The following is a 23,448-nucleotide window of genomic DNA, read 5'->3' as shown; positions in this document are numbered from 1 at the left end:
ATCAAAATTTGCTCATCTGGAGCAGACTCTGAATCATATTCTGTATTTTGGAAGCACAACTGTTATATTGTTCCAGATCTCTATGAGTTTGTTTAATCTCTCAGTTTTTGTTTAATTAGCTGATTGCAAATTATATTAAAAATACTTGTTCATATACACTGACACAATACAGTATATCTTATCTTGAAATAAGAGAATTTATGATCTAGAAATCAATATAGCAAGCAGTTTCAGTAATCTTAGATAATTAATGACAGTTGCATTACTACGTATTATTACTACTTAAAATAGGCTTAGCCTATTATATTAGGGTATAGGCGTTACTTATGGGAAACATATAATATCACCTGTCAGTATAATATACCTGTCTTTAGGCTCAAATTGTATGTTATAACAATATTTTATCATCTCAATAATTTTTAGACACTGATAAAATCTTTGAGTAGGACGAGTATCAAATCCTCATCCTGGGTAGCCCCAGACCCGTGCCTTAACCCGTGGACTATGATGTGCAAAGGTTATTTAACCACGTTATTTAACCCTGTCGCCTGGATCCTCCCAAATCCAGTAGATCTCAGGTAAAATAACCTTCCAATGTCCATGGGTTAAGGCGTGCCTCTGGGGTTACCCAGGACACAAAGTTCGATCCTTCATCCTGCTCCAAAGATTTCTCATAGATATATCACATTATTGTGATTAACATGCGTATTCAAAGCATCATGTTTACAAACACACGGAAGCTGTGAGTTTACACCACCTCCAGGTCCCAGTTGTTGGCTTTTACACGCTCTATAAGGTCATTTACATCTTTATCATCGAGGTCCCAAACGTCCAGGTGTCCGAGGAGTTTAAGGCGTGGGCAGTTGGCGCACAGGACGTTGGCAGACTCGATGGTCAGAATGCAATTCAGTTGGTTATATAGATTATGTTTGTACTGACATTCGGCCGTAAAGCTTTCAAGATTTGGCAAGAGAGGAGCCACGCAGGCAATCAGGTCGTCGCGAAATTCGTCTACTATGTAATTCCTGTCGTCTGAGAGAGTGATGGAAAGACTGACAAGATTAGGGGCGCCAATGACAAGATTTTTAAACGCGTTGTACTCGATGAAACTGGAACGTACAAGGGTAAAAGAGCGAAGGGTCGGGATCCTCAGAGAGCAGTTATCGTACTCTTGTACAACTTGGAAGGTTGGGTGGCGGAGAGTAAGGTCTTTAACCTGCACTCGACCACGACTTATAGAAAACAGTAAAGGCCAGGCAACTTGGAATTCCAGATTGATATCCAGCGTTTCCAGGCACTTAAAGTTACGAACATTGAGGTGGAAGTCTGGCTGTGCAATTTTTAGCGATTTGACATTGAAGAAACTCTCGGTTACTGCCCTTGTTATTCCTTGAGAGACTATGAGTTCGATACTATTGAGCTGCGGTAAAAGATTTGTTAAATATGACAAATCTGGCATAGGTCTCCTGTTATAAGTATCAATGTCGCTCAGATGTTTTAAGATCAACTTCCGAGGAGGCTGTCGCTCATTCTTCAAGAGAGCGAGACTCACCAACATCGGGGCACCAGAAATGACTTCCAGTTCTCTCAAGGAGCAGAGCGCGCTGGCCACATGTTTAGCCAGACTGCCATCCTCGTCGTCCAGTCTGGGAAGCACTAGTGTCTGAAGGTGGGGACAGCCCCCTGGCCGCGTACCTGAGAAGTCTCCGGGTGCTCGATCATACAGGGCCCCTAGAGAGTTCATCAGCTCCCTCTCCTGTCGGGCGACAGCCGGGTCTTCCTTCACGGTGTTCATAGCAGCGGTGACGTCGCATTTACATGCAAGTTTCAGGCGGCGAAGGTTCCTGCAGTGACGTCCAATTATCCTTATCACTTCACCTGATACCAAATGCGGCCAGTGAATTGATGTCAAACTACCGAGTTTTTGGGCATTTTCGCCGAAGATTTTGATAAGAATGTTTTCAACTTTCACTGTATCAATCGCATTTGTTTCCTTTGGATCACGATTATTAAGCTTGCATGTGGAAACCCATTTCATGGTGTGGTGAATTAAAGGTGTCAAATCCAGCTTAGTTACTACTGGGTCGAGGAGGGTGACCAAGGCGTAACCCAGCGCCTGCTCCAGTCTCTGAACAGTCAGGCCAAAACCCAAATCCTTGGACTTCTTCTTCGTGCCCAGTTTGGTCAACATCTGTGCCACCTGCAGCAGCACCTTCTGCAGAACCTCCTCCCGGCGGTCCTTGGGCACTCCCTGGCCCAAGTACTGTTGGATCTTGATGATCTGAGTGGTCGGGTTGCTTGCCAGGATGCCGTCAGCTACTCGTGTCACCTACAACAGGATAAGCCAGTATTATAACGCTGAATAACATTCACAAGAACTTATGAATGCCTTAAATATATAATCTTCAGGCAGAGCCATCAGACGAGGCTAGAGTTAGCAAGGCTCGCTGCGTCCGATTAGGCTTGCTTTATTAATTTTCCCTGTATCTTCATGGTAATTTTGATAAACATCACGATTTTATATAAACATATATGAATGATAAGTCATCGAAAATCTACTGAATTTATTAAAGTTAAGCAGGAATAATTGGCCCATTTAGGTTAGGTGAAGTTCCAAAGTTTTGTTTTAAAATATATAAAATGCCAAAGTGATGAACTGAATACATGTATATGAAATGAATTTAATATAATATTCTGAAAACACTCGAGCATTGTATCAACAGTTATCTTAAGGTGGTCAAACTATGGATGAATCTCACAGGTTTTCTTGCTGTCCCTGACTTCTTGGGACGGCCGACCAGGCGCCTGGCGGCACCACAGAGGCCGCCTCCCGCCACGCTGACGAAGGCCGCCGCCAGGGTGGCGGCCAGCACGTCCGCACACGCCGCCTTCAACGCGGTCACAGACCTCAGGGGCGGCATCACTTGCTCTAAGGTCCGAAGGAAAACAAATCACAAACGTATCCAATCTCTTTGAAACCTTTCAACCCCATTATGCCCGTATCTTCAAACCCATCAGCCCGAAATGCTATGCGTGCTAGTGGCTTTACAAGAATGTAAAATCATTATTGCTATGTATTCTCTTTAACCCCCAATGTACCTTCTTGTATATAAATAAATAAATTATACTCATTCACAATCATTTCCGTCTTGATGATTCAAACACGATGGAAAGGATAGTTTAAAACAGCGGCCAATAGCATTATACAGTGGTTAATATCATAACACAGTGGTTAATATCATGATACAGTGGATAATGTCATAATACTTTATCTAACATCATAACACAATAATGGTTTATATCATAATACAGGGGATAATGTCATAACACAGTAGATAATATCATAATTTAAAAAAGTAGCAAATGTAAGAATTCTTGTATATATAAATAAAAAAATAAATAAAATATCATTATACACTGGCTAATATCATTATACAGTAGCTAATATCATTATACATTGGCTAATATTATACATTGACTAATATCATTATACAGTGACTAATAATAAACGAATACAATGACTAATATGTTGCCAACAAGAAATCAAATATTAAGCGTCAGTTCGTATACTGAAGATAGCGTGGGGAGAGGTGAAGATGGAGAAGCTCAGCAGGAGGGAGAAGCACCAATGTCCAGTGTATAATAAGCGTTTCCGACACTCCCCAGACGTAAGCAGGCAGTGTCAGGGCACCGAGACAGTGTCAAGGAAGTGTCTGGGCAGCGTGACAGTGTCAGTAGTGCTTTCTCTGTGTGAGAAACATCAACTTTTTTGGAAAAAATAAAAAAGTTTTGATTCGTGTGTGAGCGGGCGTTGCATCGCAGCTGACCTCAATTAAGTGATTTGAAACACATGGAATAGAATATAAATAGACATAAAGGGGGTCTCAATAGACCTGCTAAGTGATAGATGAGACAAAATCAATAGCCGTGAGAAGGATAGCCAACGGCTGATAGTAATTAATGACCATTGTTTCTTGCTAACGAGTGAATTGTGCTTCGTGAAACCCTACGTCAGAGATCAAGGACTAATGAAGGCGCTCCATAACAGGTAAGGAACACCGTACATATACAACAAAATTAAGTTGAATTTGTGCCGGTATCAAGCGTAAGTTACAAGTAATAGCAGTAATTCAGGTCATAGAATGGTCTCCTCATGGAGGGGGGGAGGGGGAGGGGACCACGCGGCCAGCTGATCAATGTAAACAAGGTGTCGAGTTCCTCGAGTCTGGAAGAAAGAATGTCTGTCTGTCTTTCTGTCTCTGCCTCTGTCTGTCTCCACCTCTGTGTCTGTCTCCGCCTCTGTATGTCTGTATCTGTCTCCGCCTCTGTCTGCTTTCTCTAGCCATAGTTTTAAAAGTTTATTTGTCCACATCTTGCCCGAAACGCTGTGCGTATTAGTGGTTTTAGGCATAGTATTTACCTGAGAACCACTAACACTAGTCGCCTCGACGAGAGACCACTAGTGTTAGTGGCTATCTTGCCGCTATCAGTGATCACTTGCCACTTGTTAGTGGCTTAGTGGCATATCATAGTAAATTCAATAACAATTATCTCCCGAGATAAATGAAATTGACGAGAAATATTTTTGTTTTGAAGTGAATGACCTCAGTGAGGCATGCTACCAAAACTATATTAACCGGGATAACACCTCTACTGGCCAGGATAACATCTCTACTGGCCAGGATAACACCTCTACTGGCCAGGATAACATCTCTACTGGCCAGGATAACACGTCTACTGGCCAGGATAACATCTCTACTGGCCAGGATAACACCTCTACTGGCATGAATAACACCCTTCCTGGCCAGGATAACCAGCCTATCCTCCTGTTTTGGTAGTATAGAAACGATGAGGACCATAGTACATATACGGACGTACAACGCAATTGAAATTAGAAATTTGCACTATTGAATTTCGACAAACCGGAGATTATTTATGTTGCAAAGAGAAACTAAACTAACCTAACCTTCCTAGGCCTAATACACGATATCTGAGGCCTAATATAGTACATATGTGCTATACTAGGCCTAGTAATATTTGTTTTTTAGCTTCATTTTTTCAGACTCGTGAATAGTACCAAATTCTACTATCTAATTGCTTAGTATGTCAGTGTTTGTACTATGGGGCACATAGTTACGAAAAGTACTATCTAAACAGGAGGATGTGTTGGGATAACACCAATACTGTCCCAGGATATCACCTATAATAACTTGGATAAGAGCTTTACTGGCCGGGATAACACCAGCATTAAGCTAAGTGTGTGTGCTTCTAGCGTCAATCATGTCGGGTTTCCAGCTGCTACATGGTGGAGAATGTGTCTTTGTGGTGGAGAGTGTGTCGTTGTGCTGGAGAATGTGTCGTTGTGCCGGAGAATGTGTCGTTGTGGTGAAGAATGTGTCGTTGTGCCGGAGAATGTGTCGTTGTGCTGGAGAATGTGTCGTTGTGGTGGAGAATGTGTCGTTGTGCTGGAGAATGTGTCGTTGTGGTGGAGAATGTGTCTTTGTGGTGGAGAATGTGTCGTTGTGGTGGAGAATGTGTCTTTGTGCTGGAGAATGTGTCGTTGTGGTGGAGAATGTGTCTTTGTGCTGGAGAATGTGTCGTTGTGGTGGAGAATGTGTCGTTGTGCTGGAGAATGTGTCGTTGTGGTGGAGAATGTGTCGTTGTGCCGGAGAATGTGTCGTTGTGCTGGAGAATGTGTCGTTGTGCCGGAGAATGTGTCGTTGTGCTGGAGAATGTGTCGTTGTTGAGGCTATTGATCTGACCCAGTTTGTACACAGTGATGGGGTGGCCATACGTTCCACTATTTATGAATATTTTAACAACTATGTCATTTTTGTTTATAGTATATAGGATTTATACAGGATCTATAGGGGGGTTTATATAGAAGTTATAGTATTTAGGGAATATAATAGGTTAGAGCTTTCTTCTCATAATTACCTTTTCACTCCAAAGCAAATTGTAACGCAGTCTATTTATGTAATTTTGTCTATAAATACTTTTAATCGTATAATTCTTGATAAAGTTAAATCGAAATCTAGCGTTATGACATAAAATTATAGACTACAAACTTGAAGGCTAATACTTGTATCCAAAGTCAATATTTTCTATTTCATCGTGATAAAACCGGCAGATATTTAGGATGTATAATTCTTAAACACCAAGATATAACAGCATCTCCAACTCCCAGCGTGACATCCATGATGACTCTGGCAGCCGGTACCCAAAGGTAACAACGTAACACTCACCGGTAAAGCTTAGGTTGGAGGGTAATTGACAGGATCACAGGTACGGCGGGAAGCCTGAGTCAACACTCCGGCCATAGGCGTCTCCTCCCGGCCCAGCCAGCGTCCTCCGTCGCCATGGTTACCGGACCTCTGTTGATATCATGTTTGTGTTCAACTATTTTCCTCGTGAGGCTGATCTTGTCAACCCGTTCTCAAGTTCTGCTGTGAACATTGGTTGAAGTTTAATGAACACTTTTATTTATCGGGCTTAATATTTGGTTGCAATAAACTTAGTAAAGGTAAAAACAAATTCAGTGAAGTTTGAATCACTTTATAATTATAAGTTTTTATCCTAGCCTCACAAGAAACTAGTTAGTGGCAGGTTGAATTTTTAAATATTTTTGCCTCTTAAGAGCGAATTCATTTGGCAATGTCACTCATCTGGTGAGTGAACATACCGCCATGTACAACACTCCCCAATAGGAAGAAAACCCGCTGGGTTGTTCATCCTGTCACGTGTACCCAGACGCAGCTGGGACTTGCTTAACTGTCTCAAGTGAACAGATCGTCAGACAAGGAGATTAACATTTACCAAACCTTTCAACTTGTGTTATCTTGCGGGTACAAAGTGGGGGAACCATTCTGGCTGTCTGGGACGGCCAGTGTTTTTCTAACTCAAACAATATCGGATTTAGTACACTACATACGGTTTATAAGCAGTCTCCGTGGCGCAATGGTAAAACACTCCCCCGGCGCTTCGCGAGCAATTTGGCCTGGGTTCGTATCCTGGCCGGGGAGAATTGACTAGGCGCCAAGCCTTAACTGTACATCTCTGTTCACTCATCAGTTAATGTGTATCTGGTTGTTAAACGATTTGGCGGATCGTATTTCCAGGGAAAATTAGGATTAAGGACTTGCCTGAAACACTATGCGTGCTAGTGGCTGTACAAGAATATAAGAAAAGCCACCTGCCTGCAAGCAGGCTGGCAGGCAGGCAGGCAGGCAGAGACAGGCAGGCAGACAAGCAGACAATCATGCAGGCAGGCATGCATGCAGGCAGACAGGCAAGCAGGCAGACAGGCAAACAGGCAGACAAGCAGGCAGGCAGGCAGGCAGACAGGCAAGCAGCAGACTTACAAGCAGACAGGCAGACAGACAGGCGCTGGTGGATAGAGTGCTGTGAAGTTGTCGAGCAAGTGGACGTCTCTCGCCGTTTGATCAACAAAACCTTGATGACTATGACGTCACTCGTGTATTGATACTTGTTGCTAAGGCTCGGGAAGGAGGAGCAGGGAGAGAGGAGGGAATGAGAGAGGAAGGAGGAGCAGGGGGAGAGAGAGAGAGAATGAGAGGAAGGAGGAAGGTGAGTAAGGGCAAATGATGGGAACGGGCCAGGAGAGGGACTCGAACTAAGGGCCACAGTGAGTTACAACTCAATCATAACAAACTTCATTAAATCAAACTTATCACAGCTGTCAAGTATCTTATCACCACATGGTACACTGATATCCTGGATTAAGCTGCAACGTCCGGTTTGAAGGGATTCACAGGAGTGTTCTCTCAGCCATACATCCTGAGGGCGAGGGGCAACATTTCTCCCCCACCAAACATAAACACTTCCCTCCCCAGTGTCTTGCGTCGGTTTCCACCACTGAGGGCGAGATGCTTATATCGTATACGGACTCAGACGGAACCGAGTCTGTGGAGGGTAATTTCCCCTGGATCCGTGTACAAACAGTCCCCTGTGAGTTGGTGTACGATAGTTTCCTTTGGTTCGAGTACGACAGTTCCCTCTTGGCCAATGTACGACAGTTCCCTCTTGGCCAATGTACGACAGTTCCCTCTTGGCCAATGTACGACAGTTCCCTCTTGGCCAATGTACGACAGTTCCCTCTGGTCCGAGTAAGACAGTTCCCTCTGGGTCAGTGTACGACAGTTCTCTCTGGGTCAGTGTACGACAGTTCTCTCTGGGTCAGTGTACGACAGTTTAGGCTGTCGTCGTCGTCAGCTGGCACGACTAAGAACACAAACAGAGCCACAAGCTGCTCCTTGTCCCGTACTCAAGTGCTTCACCGCGTCACTCGCCGTCGCTCACACCACTGAATGAACCATTCTTTCATGCATAGTATATTTTCCACTCATTACTTACGGTAGTTTATTTCGTGTTTGTAAATTAGCACACTTCCTAGACGCCACAATAGCCAAGAGTCGGCGTTCAATCCTCGACTAATATTATATATATATATATATATATATATATATATATATATATATATATATATATATATATATATATATATATATATATATATAATGTAATATATAAATGTTGTATTTGTAGTGACAATGTTGTGTTTTACCAGGGCCACACTGTGGCTTGCTGATAATGAACTGACACCACGTGTATGAACAGCCCAACTTGCACACCCGTGATTGCAAATTGCTGTGTTCTGTGCACAGTGTTTTCTGTACTGTGCATTCTGTGCACAGCACACAGTGCATTCTGTTCAAATTGCGTTTTTGTGGCTTTAAATAGATTTTAAGTGGACGAATCTCACTGTAAAACTTCACGATGAAGAATGTATATATAAAAAATAATAATGATAAAAAACCAACACTTGGATATTTGTGAAATTTATGTAAAGGAATTGACACGAAGTCTTAACCGCAGTCTCCCGAGTGCCTTGTTAAGGTCTGAGTGTGTGGTTAGGATGAGACTTGCATCTCAACGTCAATCAAATCAATCAATCTCAACGTCTTATGCTAAGTCGTACTTCTAAGGCATCATAGTCGTTGAATTGTTAAGTCTCATTCTTGACTAACCACTCAGGAGAGTGCCAAAGACTTTGTGTAAATTCCTTACATAATGTACATGCTGCTATGGCGGTGTGTCCACTCACAGGATGAGTGGCTCTGCCCAATACTGTCACTATGGCGGTGTGTCCACTCACAGGATGAGTGGCGCTGCCCAATACTGTCACTATGGCGGCGTGTCCACTCACAGGATGAGTGGCGCTGCCCAATACTGTCACTATGGCGGCGTGTCCACTCACAGGATGAGTGGCTCTGCCCAATACTGTCACTATGGCGGTGTGTCCACTCACAGGATGAGTGGCGCTGCCCAATACTGTCACTATGGCGGTGTGTTTACTCACAGGATGAGTGGCGCTGCCCAATACTGTCACTATGGCGGTGTGTCCACTCACAGGATGAGTGGCGCTGCCCAATACTGTCACTATGGCGGTGTGTTTACTCACAGGATGAGTGACGCTGCCCAATACTGTCACTATGGCGGTGTGTCCACTCACAGGATGAGTGACGCTGCCCAATACTGTCACTATGGCGGTGTGTCCACTCACAGGATGAGTGGCGCTGCCCAATACTGTCACTATGGCGGTGTGTTTACTCACAGGATGAGTGACGCTGCCCAATACTGTCACTATGGCGGTGTGTCCACTCACAGGATGAGTGACGCTGCCCAATACTGTCACTATGGCGGTGTGTCCACTCACAGGATGAGTGGCGCTGCCCAATACTGTCACTATGGCGGTGTGTCCACTCACAGGATGAGTGACGCTGCCCAATACTGTCACTATGGCGGTGTGTCCACTCACAGGATGAGTGACGCTGCCCAATACTGTCACTATGGCGGTGTGTCCACTCACAGGATGAGTGACGCTGCCCAATACTGTCACTATGGCGGTGTGTCCACTCACAGGATGAGTGACGCTGCCCAATACTGTCACTATGGCAGTGTGTCCACTCACAGGATGAGTGGCGCTGCCCAATACTGTCACTATGGCGGTGTGTCCACTCACAGGATGAGTGGCTCTGCCCAATACTGTCACTATGGCGGTGTGTCCACTCACAGGATGAGTGACGCTGCCCAATACTGTCACTATGGCGGTGTGTCCACTCACAGGATGAGTGACGCTGCCCAATACTGTCACTATGGCGGTGTGTCCACTCACAGGATGAGTGACGCTGCCCAATACTGTCACTATGGCGGTGTGTCCACTCAAAAGATGAGTGGCGCTGCCCAATACTGTCACTATGGCGGTGTGTCCACTCACAGGATGAGTGGCGCTGCCCAATACTGTCACTATGGCGGTGTGTCCACTCACAGGATGAGTGGCGCTGCCCAATACTGTCACTATGGCGGTGTGTCCACTCACAAGATGAGTGGCGCTGCCCAATACTGTCACTATGGCGGTGTGTCCACTCACAAGATGAGTGGCGCTGCCCAATACTGTCACTATGGCGGTGTGTCCACTCACAGGATGAGTGGCGCTGCCCAATACTGTCACTATGGCGGTGTGTCCACTCACAGGATGAGTGGCGCTGCCCAATACTGTCACTATGGCGGTGTGTCCACTCACAGGATGAGTGGCGCTGCCCAATACTGTCACTTTGGCGGTGTGTCCACTCACAAGATGAGTGGCGCTGCCCAATACTGTCACTATGGCGGTGTGTCCACTCACAGGATGAGTGGCGCTGCCCAATACTGTCACTATGGCGGTGTGTCCACTCACAAGATGAGTGGCGCTGCCCAATACTGTCACTATGGCGGTGTGTCCACTCACAGGATGAGTGGCGCTGCCCAATACTGTTACTATGGCGGTGTGTCCACTCACAGGATGAGTGACGCTGCCCAATACTGTTACTATGGCGGTGTGTCCACTCACAGGATGAGTGACGCTGCCCAATACTGTCACTATGGCGGTGTGTCCACTCACAGGATGAGTGACGCTGCCCAATACTGTCACTATGGCGGTGTGTCCACTCACAGGATGAGTGGCGCTGCCTAATAAACTCGCCCCTCGGGGCAAAATTTAATAATTTAAATTTAATAATAAATTTCACAAATACACAAGTATGGATTTTTATCTTTTGTTATTAAGTCTGTGTGAAGACATTACCACTACTAATTGTATAGAATTTGTATAGAATACTAATTGTATAGAATTTTATATGTATGTGATGTATAAAATAACGTCTTATAATGGCGAGATAGTAAGCACAGAAATTATATATTATATTGAGCCATTAATTGCCTACAGCGTTTATGGTATAGATATGATTATTTTTATTAAGATTTTTTAATCAAATTGAGAGCCGAGGCTGGAGAGGTGGATACGTCCCTCTTGCACAGACATGTGATTTATTGATTGATTTATATACAAGAAGGTACATTGGGTTTGTGAGGATACATAGCATAGTGTTTACACTCTTGTAAAGCCACTAGTACGCGCAGCGTTTCGGGCAGGTCCTTAATCTAACAGATAATTTTAAGTAGGTATATTCTAGCAGAATTAATAAAATGATAACAATGATCGATCACAACCCAAAGTTGTTATTGTTATAAACAACCTCGTAGTGCTGCGGAGCTCATAACCTGTTGAATATATGTCAACAAAGCCGCCATGAGTGGGGAAAGATTGATAGGTTTCGTAAGTGACCCACACCTATTTTCTAAGATTATAGATATGATGCTATTATAGTAGTCAATGGTACGGGTATTGTGAAGCCTTTTGATGCTGGTAATGGTGTTCGGCCACCTTAGTGACCCTTAACCCTTAGACCTTTGACCCTTAACTGTATGGTCTCACAGGTGAGCCATACCAGACGTCAGGCCATTAGACATGAAGGTGAGGAATGTGGGGTGGGGCTACACCACACTGTGGCCCCCCGGTCACAGTGTGGGGCTACACCACACTGTGGCCCCCCGGTCACAGTGTGGGCCACTGTGGCCCACTGTGTCACAACCCGCTACAAAGACAGAGAGAAAGATCTGGGGGTTGATATCACACCGAACCTGTCTCTAGAGGTCAACATCAAAAGGATATCATCAGCGGCATATGCTAGATTGGCCAATATTATAACTGCCTTTAGAAACTTGTGTAAGGAATCATTCAGGACCCTGTATACCACTTACGTCAGACCAATCCTTGAGTATGCAGCTCCAGCCTGGAGTCTATACCTACTTAAACACAAGACAGAGAAGATTTATAGGCATGCCTCCAGACTAGTCCCAGAACTGAGAGAAATGAATTACGAGGAAAGGCTGAGGGAGCTGAACCTCGCATCCATGGAAAACATAAGAGTAAGGGGAGACATGATCGCCACTTACAAAATTCTCAGGGGAATTGACAGGGTAGACAAAGACAAACTCTTTAGCACGGGTGGGACACAAAGGGGACACAGGTGGAAACTTAGGACCCAAATGAGCCACAGAGACGTTAGAAAGAACCTTTTCAGTGTCAGAGTAGTTAACGGATGGAATGCATTAGGAAGTGATGTGGTGGAGGCTGACTCCATACACAGTTTCAAGTGTAGATATGATAGAGCCCAATAGGCTCAGGAACCTGTACACCAGTTGATTGACGGTTGAGAGGCGGGACCAAAGAGCCAGAGCTCAACCCCCGCAAGCACAACTAGGCGAGTACACAGGACCCACCCCACACAACATGTGTCAACAGACTCGTCACCATCAACACCTGTTAAGAAAAACACGTGTTCGTTCCCCACTACAAGATCATCACAAAAAATAGATTCGAGCCATTGTGACAGTACTGGAGGTACTGCGTCCTCCCCAGGCGGTGTCCTCGCGGCACAGAATGACCCGCAGGACCCGACTCTTGTCCTCTGTGCCGCCAGCCGCCGCTGGACCCGACTCTTGTCCTCCTGTGTGCCGCCAGCCGCCGCAGGACCCGACTCTTGTCCTCCTGTGTGCCGCCAGCCGCCGCTGGACCCGACTCTTGTCCTCCTCTGTGCCGCCAGCCGCCGCCGTCACTCACTCCACAACCAACTGTTGAAAGACAAATTTGCTTCTGTCCTTCATGCTAAACGGAGTACAGGGGGGGGGGGGCGGGGTGATGTAGGCACTGACCCTACATCACTCCTCTTGATGGTGGGGACATCACTGATGTCACCCACGGGTCATCAACGTACATGTACTCACCTAGTTGTGAGTGCTGGGGGTGGAACTGCGGCTTTTTGGTCCCCAGGGGGCGTACACCCCCCCACGGGTCCCCAGGGGGCGTACACCCCCCCACGGGTCCCCAGGGGGCGTACACCCCCCCACGGGTCCCCAGGGGGCGTACACCCCCCCACGGGTCCCCAGGGGGCGTACACCCCCCCAGGGGTTCCCAGGGGGCGTACACCCCCAGGGGTTCCCAGGGGGCGTACACCCCCAGGGGTCCCCAGGGGGCGTACACCCTCCACGGGTCCCCATGGGGCGTACACCCTCCACGGGTCCCCAGGGGGCGTACACCCCCACGGGTCCCCAGGGGGCGTACACCCCCACGGGTTCCCAGGGGGCGTACACCCCCAGGGGTCCCCAGGGGGCGTACACCCTCCACGGGTCCCCAGGGGGCGTACACCCCCCACGCGTCCCCAGGGGGCGTACACCCCCCACGCGTCCCCAGGGGGCGTACACCCCCCACGCGTCCCCAGGGGGCGTACACCCCCAGGGGTCCCCAGGGGGCGTACACACCCACAGGCCCAACGTATATTTAGTACCAATCGGAACATCACAACATGCAAGGGAAGCGCAATCAACGCATGAAGCAACGTGAGGGACATCGTGAACAACTTTTCCCAAGCGCTTGGGAAACATTAACAGCAACGCATGGGGACAATATGAAGACTGCACGGGAACAACGCAAGTTGAACGGATGGGACAAGTTAACGCACGGCAGGAGGAGGAGTGGGACGACGCTGTACAAGCCGTGGAACAATGACGTGCGGGAGGCGGGCCAAGACGAGTCGACTGGCCCAGTTCCTTGGAAGGAGGACGAGGTTAAACGCTCAAGATTCCTCCCACCAAGTCATGGCGGGAGAATGTGGTAATTTGCCATGTTTTCCAAGCACACCAAAACATGTATACTCGTGTTGGCGTGTACCGAGACCTTTATACACCAGTATTATTAGTATTCATACAGATATCACAACGTGATATATATCAAATGAAAAAAATCACAAGGGCCGCGGTGAGGGTTCGAACCAGTGTGTACCACGACATGTACAGTTGACTAGAGCGAGTCTGGGAACACCCAGGGAACAGGTTCGAATCCTTATCTAGGTTCTTGTGGATTTGTTCATTATTAGTATTTGTTACGGCCACTTTGGGCCAGTAACTGGGTTCTTGCCGTTATAATTTTTATATCCAACCCCAAGTCGGTGGGAAGTTTTCGAGAAACTGGCTGTGGCAAGTAGTGGCGCATAGAATAAAAGGGAGGAAGGTCTGACGGGAGACATCTCCCGTCACGCAGGGTGCAGTCGCACCTCCACAGATCTCTAGTATCATCTATTGATACTGGTAATGGCTCAAAAGGGCCACTACTTACTACTTATTCATGCCCGTGCCACCTTTTGGGTGTCTTAATCTTAAATCAATCAGGGGGGAAGGGATAAACAATACACTATTACACCTTCACCCATATATTAACACCTTCACCATTATATATATTATAATAAAGTATTACTACACATGTTTACAAAGTGTCGTTTTCACGCAGGACACAATACAATGGCTGTGTTAATCAATCCCGGTGAATCCACTTTCCAGGTACACGTCGTCCACACTTAATGTCAAACACCGGCGAGTTCACCTTCTTTAACATGGGCCAGTCCACACACACTGTATCGCATACACGACGTGCCAATACTCCATCTCCGCCCTCCAGATGAACACTGGCAGAGGGTGTCAGCCACACACTGACAGGGGTCTCGCACAGTCACATACAGGGGTAGCTAGCACCCTGGCAGGAGTCTCCAGCAGCTCTCGTGCAGCACTTCTCAACAGAAGCACCACTGTCGTCGCGTAACTATTCCTGGCCAATCCCGGGTATGTGGGCCCGTCAACACTACATAAAGCAGCAACTAACACACTACACACAGAGATCACACTAACGTGATGCATTAAATGAACAAATCCACAAGGGCCGTGACGAGGATTCGAACCTGCGTCCGGGAGCATCCCAGACACTGCCTTAATCGACTGAGCTACGACGGTTAAAAGGGTTGAAACCGAAGTTCTACTGAACTTACTGGATCCCGTAGCTTCTCCGAGGCACAAACCAGGCTTTTGCACAACCCCCCCCCCCCCCTGCACCCGAGCTATGTCAATAGGCCGTTCTCCCTCTTCGCCCTTACATCATCACACGTCGATTAAGGCAGTGTCTGGGATGCTCCCGGACGCAGGTTCGAATCCTCGTCACGGCCCTTGTGGATTTGTTCACTAACACACTATTCTAACCGACGGGGGACACTTTGTCCTCTCACAGGACCAAGAGGTCTTGGACTGCCCAAGGTGAACTGCCCTCTTGTATGCAATCGCCTCCTTATGTCACCTCAGTGAACATAAAGCGTCGTTAGCTAGACAGTATACTGGATAACTAACTAGGATAACACCCTTCCACCGGGAAGTTGAAATTGTAATTTATAGCCACAACCTAGATGGTGTTGATATCATTACGCCACCCACCAGAGGTCATCTCTCATCGATCTCACATTCTGACTGAGGCAGGAAACCGGAGCCCTTCACCGTTGCCACGCCACCACCAACAGATGGCGTTGTCTGCATAGCACCCAATACCGGGGAGTTGGAGTGCAGGTCCATAGATGGCGCAGAAATCGCCACTCCATACTCCGGCGACGGTGTCGATACCGTAACAGTATTATTATTGCTATTGAATACAATGCGATTAATACAATATGTTTTATAACATGCAGCTCCCAATAGCATGTGTAATAACATTTGTTTAAACTTAGAGGAGGATTCGAACTATGATCTCACACATACAAGGCTGTTGTCATGTCTTGGCTCCAGCCCGTCCTATAAACAAAGACCCAAAGTCCATTCCATGCACCCGCCAAACCCGCTGTTTATGAATGAAAAACGGTTTACACACGAAACACACAACCCGTCCTCGACGCAAGTCCATTACATTCAGCGGTCGACCCCACAGACGCATTCATATATTTTAACATGCTGTTCATTCAAAACGGGAATTTTCTCAAGTATAAATTAATATTATAATATATTAGCATATTGTGTATAAATAGGCATAGGCTAGGTTAGGTTAGGTGTTTAGGTTCTGTTGGTGATTATTTGTATTTGTAGTACGTGGGTGAAGCATTTACAGCGTTGTGGTTCGAACAAAATTGGTCAGTGAAGCACTTGTTCCGGATATGTTCGAACGTCAGCAGTTGTGAGTCGTGTGTAAACCGCTTTTCATTCATAAACACCTGGGGGTTTGGCGAGTGCATGGAATCACTTTTGGATCTTTGTTTGGAGGACGGGCTGCCTATAAACAAAGACCCAAAGTCCATGCCATTCCCGCCAAACCCGGTGTTTATGAATGAAAAACGGTTTACACACGACTCACAACTGATGACGTTCGAACACTTCCGGAACAAGTGCTTCACTGACGAATTTTGTTCGAACAACAATTCTATAAACATTCTGTAAATGTTTCACCTACGTACTACAGATACAACAGCCCATCCTCGCATACAAAGATCCAGCCGCTCTTTAATCCAGCCACCAAACCCGCTGTTTATGAATGAAAAGAGGTTTACACACGACTTACAACTGATGACGTCCGAACACTTCCGGAACACGTGCTTCGCTCACGTCCTCTGTTCGAACCACAATTCTATAAATGCTTCACCCACGAACTTATAAATACAAATAATTACCAACAGAACCTAAACACCTAACCTAACCTACGACAAACTATACATACAATTTTTATGTATAAGAATATGAATTTATATATGAGAACAAACCAATTCTTAATACACATTATGTTAAAACTGATGAATGCGTCTGGGGAGGACGGCCGCCGCTTTAAACAGCCTAGTGTTGTGTTGATTTAGGGGCGACGACGATCGTGGGATCGGATGCGCCCACAGCCTAGTGTGAGGCCGGGTTGGATACAAATAATCGCCAACAGAACCTAATTACCTAGCCTAACCTATGCCTATATATATGCACAATATGCTAATTATATTATAATATTAATTTATATTTGAGAAAATTTCGGTTTTGAATGAACAGCATGTAAAAATTTATGAATGCGTCTTTGGGGTCGACCGCTGGATGGAATGGACAGTCGAGGACGGGTTGCTTGGCATGTAGGACAGTTAGTATTATTGGTTTAGGTTGAGTTGGGTTGAATTGGGTTTTTAAAGATTATCAGTAACCTACCTTGCGATGGTTTCGGAGCTCAACGTCCCCGCGGCCCGGTCCTTGTGACGTAGAAAAGTCATACTTTTCTCAGGTTTTAGACCCTACTCGTCTATCCAGACCGCTCGCTGCACACAAGTCAAAACTGCAAACTGCAAACTCAAATGAGCTGAAAGAATGTAAGGAAATTTTGCTTTTTCACCCATAGGGTTGTAATCCAGTGAAACCGCCTACCCGCCTTAAACGCCAAAACTGTGCTGGGGTTTAAAATAGAGCGGGAAAAGATCAGGGCAAATGAAGGAACCTTTGACAAGCCGCCAGCTTCCTCATCAAGATCACTAGCATTAGAGGCCCCCTCAGGTAAATTCAGGAAATACTCGTACCCTGTACGGGAGGTCAACAAGTGGAATGTACTGAAAGACGAAGTTGTGGAGGCCACCTCCATCCACACCTTTAGGGACAGGTTGGACAAAGAGTTTGAAGGTCAGCAATGAACAAAGCCACAAGGGCCGTGACGAGGATTCGAACCTGCGCCCGAGAGCATCTCAGACGCTGCCTTAATCGACTGAGCTACGGCAGGGTAAAAGAGTTGAAACCGAAGTTCTACTGAACTTACTGGATCCTGCAGCCTCTCCGAGACACAAACCAGGGTTTTACACAACTCCCCCCTCCACTCGAGTTATGTCAATAGGCCGTTCTCCCTCTTCGCCCTTACTTCATTACACACAGAAATCACAATAGCATGATGCATCAAATGAACAAATCCACAAGGGCCGTGATGAAGATTTGAACCTGCGTTTGGGATGCTCTCGGACGCAGGTTCGAATCCTCGTCACGGCCCTTGTGGATTTGTTCATTTGATGCATCACTCTATTGCGATTTCTGTGTGTAAGATGAACAATAGTTGAATTATAAGACAAGGGGTAGAGCGAGGCTCTATAGTAGGCGGGGCAGGAGCTCTAGACCTCACTCCCCTGTGGACATTGATTGGTAAGTACTACACCTGTTGCCAAGCTTTGCCATTGCAACCTGACTACAGACCATCCCATCACCTCCCTACCCCTCCCCATCACCTGCCTACCCCTCCCCATCACCTGCCTGCCCCTCCCCATCACCTCCCCGCCCCTCCTCATCACCTCCCCGCCCCTCCCCCATCACCTCCCTACCCCTCCCCCATCACCTGCCTGCCCCTCCCCATCACCTGCCTGCCCCTCCCCATCACCTCCCCGCCCCTCCCCATCACCTCCCCGCCCCTCCCCCATCACCTCCCCGCCCCTCCCCATCACCTGCCTGCCCCTCCCCATCACCTGCCTGCCCCTCCCCATCACCTCCCCGCCCCTCCCCATCACCTCCCCGCCCCTCCCCATCACCTCCCTGCCCCTCCCCATCACCTCCCCGCCCCTCCCCATCACCTCCCCGCCCCTCCCCATCACCTCCCTGCCCCTCCCCATCACCTCCCCGCCCCTCCCCCACGACCGTCTTCCACATAAAAATAAATGATTTCCGCGGACATGTGTTTTTTTGTGCTCGCAGATGTTACCTGGATGGTGTCTGGTCTGCGGCGAGCAGGTGTTACCTGGATGGTGTCTGGTCTGCGGCGAGCAGGTGTTACCTGGATGGTGTCTGGGCTGCGGCGAGTAGGTGTTACCTGGATGGTGTCTGGTCTGCGGCGAGCAGGTGTTACCTGGATGGTGTCTGGTCTGCGGCGAGCAGGTGTTACCTGGATGGTGTCTGGGCTGCGGCGAGTAGGTGTTACCTGGATGGTGTCTGGTCTGCGGCGAGCAGGTGTTACCTGGATGGTGTCTGGTCTGCGGCGAGCAGGTGTTACCTGGATGGTGTCTGGTCTGCGGCGAGCAGGTGTTACAGGGATGGTGTCTGGTCTGCGGCGAGCAGGTGTTACCTGGATGGTGTCTGGTCTGCGGCGAGCAGGTGTTACCTGGATGGTGTCTGGTCTGCGGCGAGCAGGTGTTACCTGGATGGTGTCTGGTCTGCGGCGAGCAGGTGTTACCTGGATGGTGTCTGGTCTGCGGCGAGCAGGTGTTTACCTCACTCTCACGGGGGGGGGGGGGGGAAGGTGTTCCAAGCTTACCTCACTCTCACGGAGGGGGGGGGGGGAAGGTGTTCCAAGCTTACCTCACTCTCACGGAGGGGGGGGGGGGAAGGTGTTCCAAGCTTACCTCACTCTCACGGGGGGGGGGGGGGAAGGTGTTCCAAGCTTACCTCACTCTCACGGGGGGGGGGGGGGGGAAGGTGTTCCAAGCTTACCTCACTCTCACGGAGGGGGGGGGGGGAAGGTGTTCCAAGCTTACCTCACTCTCACGGGGGGGGGGGGGGGAAGGTGTTCCAAGCTTACCTCACTCTCACGGGGGGGGGGGGAAGGTGTTCCAAGCTTACCTCACTCTCACGGGGGGGGGGGGGAAGGTGTTCCAAGCTTACCTCACTCTCACGGAGGGGGGGGGGGGAAGGTGTTCCAAGCTTACCTCACTCTCACGGGGGGGGGGGGAAGGTGTTCCAAGCTTACCTCACTCTCACGGAGGGGGGGGGGAGGCGATGGGTAAGGAGGGGGAAATTGTGGTTACAAAAGGAATGAGCGGGAGAATCTGGCGGTGTTGCTGGAAAGGTCTTTGTTCCTGGATTCACTTTCACTTGCCCCCAGGAGTGTACACTGCTGCCCTCGTGTGTGTACACTCCTGCCCCGTGTGTACACTCCTGCCCCGTGTGTACACTCATGCCCATTGAGTACACCTGCCCATTGAGTACTCTTGCCTTGTGTGTACACTCCTGCCCATTGAGTACACCTGCCCATTGAGTACTCTTGCCTTGTGTGTACACTCCTGCCCATTGAGTACACCTACCCAATGAGTACTCCTGCCTCGTGTGTACACTCCTGCCCCTGATACAAGGAGTTGTAATGTGCTGGTAACCCACTACAAGCCCCAGCACATTATCAGTGCTACACGCCGCCTTGACGTGGTAACGCTGCCAGCTACCGTGAGAGGGTACGCCACATCGTACACCACACCGTTCGCCAACTGGTTTTAAAACCTCCCTAACCTATCCCAACCTAGCCTAATCCAACTTAACCTAACCCAACTTATCCTATTACAACCTCTTCTAACTAATTCTTCCCAACCTAATAATATACACGCTTATAACAAGCAGGAAACTAGTTTTGTCGAAGACTCTTTTGTACGATGTGTACGAGTGAGGATCCATGAGGCATGGAACCGTCCGGTGTTCCAGAAACGAAGCTCCTTGGGCCCTGGAACCGTCCGGTGTTCCAGGAACGAAGCTCCTTGGGCCCTGGAACCGTCCGGTGTTCCAGGAACGAAGCTCCATGAGGCGTGGAACCGTCCGGTGTTCCAGGAACGAAGCTCCTTGGGCCCTGGAACCGTCCGGTGTTCCAGGAACGAAGCTCCTTGGGCCCTGGAACCGTCCGATGTTCCAGGAACGAAGCTCCTTGGGCCCTGGAACCGTCCGGTGTTCCAGGAACGAAGCTCCTTGGGCCCTGGAACCGTCCGGTGTTCCAGGAACGAAGCTCCTTGGGGCCTGGAACCGTCCGGTGTTCCAAGAGTGTTTTACATGGCGGGGGAAGATCACCGAGCGGACAAAAGGAAGTTACGAAGCATATAAACACTATCGAATCTGTGTTTCTTGGTTCGCTTGTCTTGTGGCGGGTAATACACAGTTCGTGCCTCTCTCTCGCTGCAAGATTTCAAACTTTCCTACCTTGTTTGGGACGCGAGAGTTGTGAAACATGAGGCTTTGCCTGTTGTGTTATGATGCTGACTGTATTGTGTTGTTGGCTCTTTGGTCCCGCCTCTCAACTGTCAATCAACTGGTGCACTCACCTAGTTGTACTCGCCTAGTTGTGCTTGCGGGGGTTGAGCTCTGGTTCTCTGGTCTCGCCTCTCAACTGTCAGTCAACTGATGTACAGATTCCTGAGCCTACTGGGCTCTATCATATCTACATTTGAAACTGTGTATGGAGTCAGCCTCCACTACATCACTTCCTAATGCATTCCATTTGTCAACCACTCTGACACTAAATTTTTTTTTTCTAATATCTCTGGCTCATTTGGGCACTCAATTTCCACCTGTGTCCCCTAGTGCGTGTGCCCCTTGGGTTAAATAGCATATCCTTATCTACCCTATGAGAATCTTGTATGTGGTGATCATGTTCCCCCTAACTCTTCTGTCTTCCAGCGACGCGAGGTTTAACTCCAGTAGCCTCTCCTCGTAGCTCATACCTCTCAGCTCGGGTACTAGTCTGGTGGCAAACTTTTGAACCTTCTCCAGTTTAGTCTTATGCTTGACTAGATATGGACTCCATGCTGGGGCCGCATACTCCAGGATTGGTTTGACATATGTAGTATACAAAGTTCTGAATGATTCCTTACACAAGTTTCTAAATGCCGTTTTTATGTTGGCCAGCCTGGCGTATGCCGCTGATGTTATCCTCTTGATATGAGCTTCAGGGGACAGGTCTGGCGTGATGTCAACCCCCAAGTCTTTCTCTCTCTCTGACTCTTGAAGAATTTCATCTCCCAAATGATGCCTTGTATCATCTAGTCTCCTGCTCCCTACACCTATCTTCATTACATTACATTTGCTTGGGTTAAACTCCAACAACCACTTGTTTGAACATTCCTTCAGTTTGTCTAGGTCTTCCTGAAGCCTCAATCAGTCCCCCTCTGTCTTAATCCTTCTAATAATTTCTGAACACACACACTCTGTGTGTGTGTGTGTGTGTGTGTGTGTGTGTGTGTGTGTGTATGTTGGAGGCGTGCACAAGGTGGCATTATTGAGTTGACAACAGTAATCCTGGCAGGGGGGGCGTGTGGAGGTGGTAGGGGGGGGGCGTGTGGAGGTGGTAGGGGGGGGGGGGTGCTAACAACAATCTCGTATCATTAGGGATTCGCGGAACAAAGAGAGAGATGTCAACACCGGGTTTAGCTGACCCCAAATGGTTGTTGGGGGTCCCCGATGTTCACCATCCTCTCGGCGTTGTTTTTCTCCCTCTGTCTTCTGTTTACCTTCAAGGCGTCCTCCCCATCCTCCTCCTATTCCCTTACCTCTCCTCCGACTTCTCTATCCATCGCCTTGTATCCATTTATGCCATTATGGGTTTTTTTTATTTTGGTTTGTGCGTTGTACTTGGCTACACTGCAGCTGTTGGCCTAGTTAGCCAGCCAGTTGGCTCGCCAGCCAGTTAGCTCGCCAGCCAGTTGGTTCGCCAGCCAGTTGGCTCGCCAGCCAGTTAGCTCGCCAGCCAGTTGGTTCGCCAGCCAGTTGGCTCGCCAGCCAGTTAGCTCGCCAGCCAGTTGGTTCGCCAGCCAGTTGGCTCGCCAGCCAGTTGGCTCGCCAGCCAGTTAGCTCGCCAGCCAGTCAGCTCGCCAGACAGTTGGCTCGCCAGCCAGTTGGCTCGCCAGCCAGTTGGTTCGCCAGCCAGTTAGCTCGCCAGCCAGACAACACACCAGCCAGACAACACACCAGCCACACAACACACCAGCCACACAACACACCGGCCACACAACACTCCAGCCACACAACACACCAGCCACACAACACACCAGCCACACAACACACCAGCCACACAACACACCAGCCACACAACACACCAGCCACACAACACACCAGCCACACAACACGCCAGCCACACAACACACTGTAACACTGTAAAAGTGTTTGGTTTAGTTTAATACATACATAGAGTACATGAGTCACAGACAGGGATTAGAGAAGGCGCCAGTTTGTCCACCGGAAAGTCACACCTCTAAAAGTTAATGACCCCAAGTGACCTGAGGTCAGATCATGCGAATTTTACCTTACTTCTGCTAATCTTATAATTGTAGTCTGGTAGCCTTCAAACATGCCGACGTTTAAGGAGTGGCTTGGTAGAGTGCCGGAGGCTATCTACTTGTGGGCGGAGTTAGTTACTAGGGTCCCCAATATATACTCGGAGAGCTATCAATTCGAGAGCATTAAGGACAGAGAAGAACGGCAGTCAGCAGAGCAGAGAAGACAGCC

The 23,448-nt window shown here is 48.2% G+C and overlaps 1 protein-coding gene across 3 annotated transcripts; it reads right to left on the bottom strand.

Moving 5' to 3' along the window:
- Positions 1-27: 27 nt before the first annotated feature.
- On the bottom strand, positions 28-15,529 carry LOC123771955 (uncharacterized). 3 transcript variants are annotated; one of them, XM_069337723.1, is made up of 4 exons: positions 15,484-15,529; positions 6,246-6,443; positions 2,760-2,929; positions 28-2,329 (listed from the first exon to the last, which is right to left on the bottom strand). In XM_069337723.1, exons 3-4 carry the CDS (start codon positions 2,919-2,921, stop codon positions 749-751), a joined length of 1,743 nt encoding a protein of 580 aa, XP_069193824.1. In that variant the 5' UTR covers positions 2,922-2,929; positions 6,246-6,443; positions 15,484-15,529; the 3' UTR covers positions 28-748. The 3 variants fall into 3 exon arrangements, with proteins under 3 accessions (XP_069193824.1, XP_069193823.1, XP_069193825.1); XM_069337722.1 differs by having other exon boundaries at positions 15,471-15,526; XM_069337724.1 differs by having other exon boundaries at positions 6,246-6,374; positions 15,381-15,500.
- Between the last annotated feature and the right edge of the window lie 7,919 nt (positions 15,530-23,448).

This window comes from Procambarus clarkii, chromosome 38 (genome assembly GCF_040958095.1).
Source record: "Procambarus clarkii isolate CNS0578487 chromosome 38, FALCON_Pclarkii_2.0, whole genome shotgun sequence".
Taxonomy (NCBI): Eukaryota; Metazoa; Arthropoda; class Malacostraca; order Decapoda; family Cambaridae; genus Procambarus; species Procambarus clarkii.
This window is presented reverse-complemented; position numbering and strand designations above follow the sequence as displayed.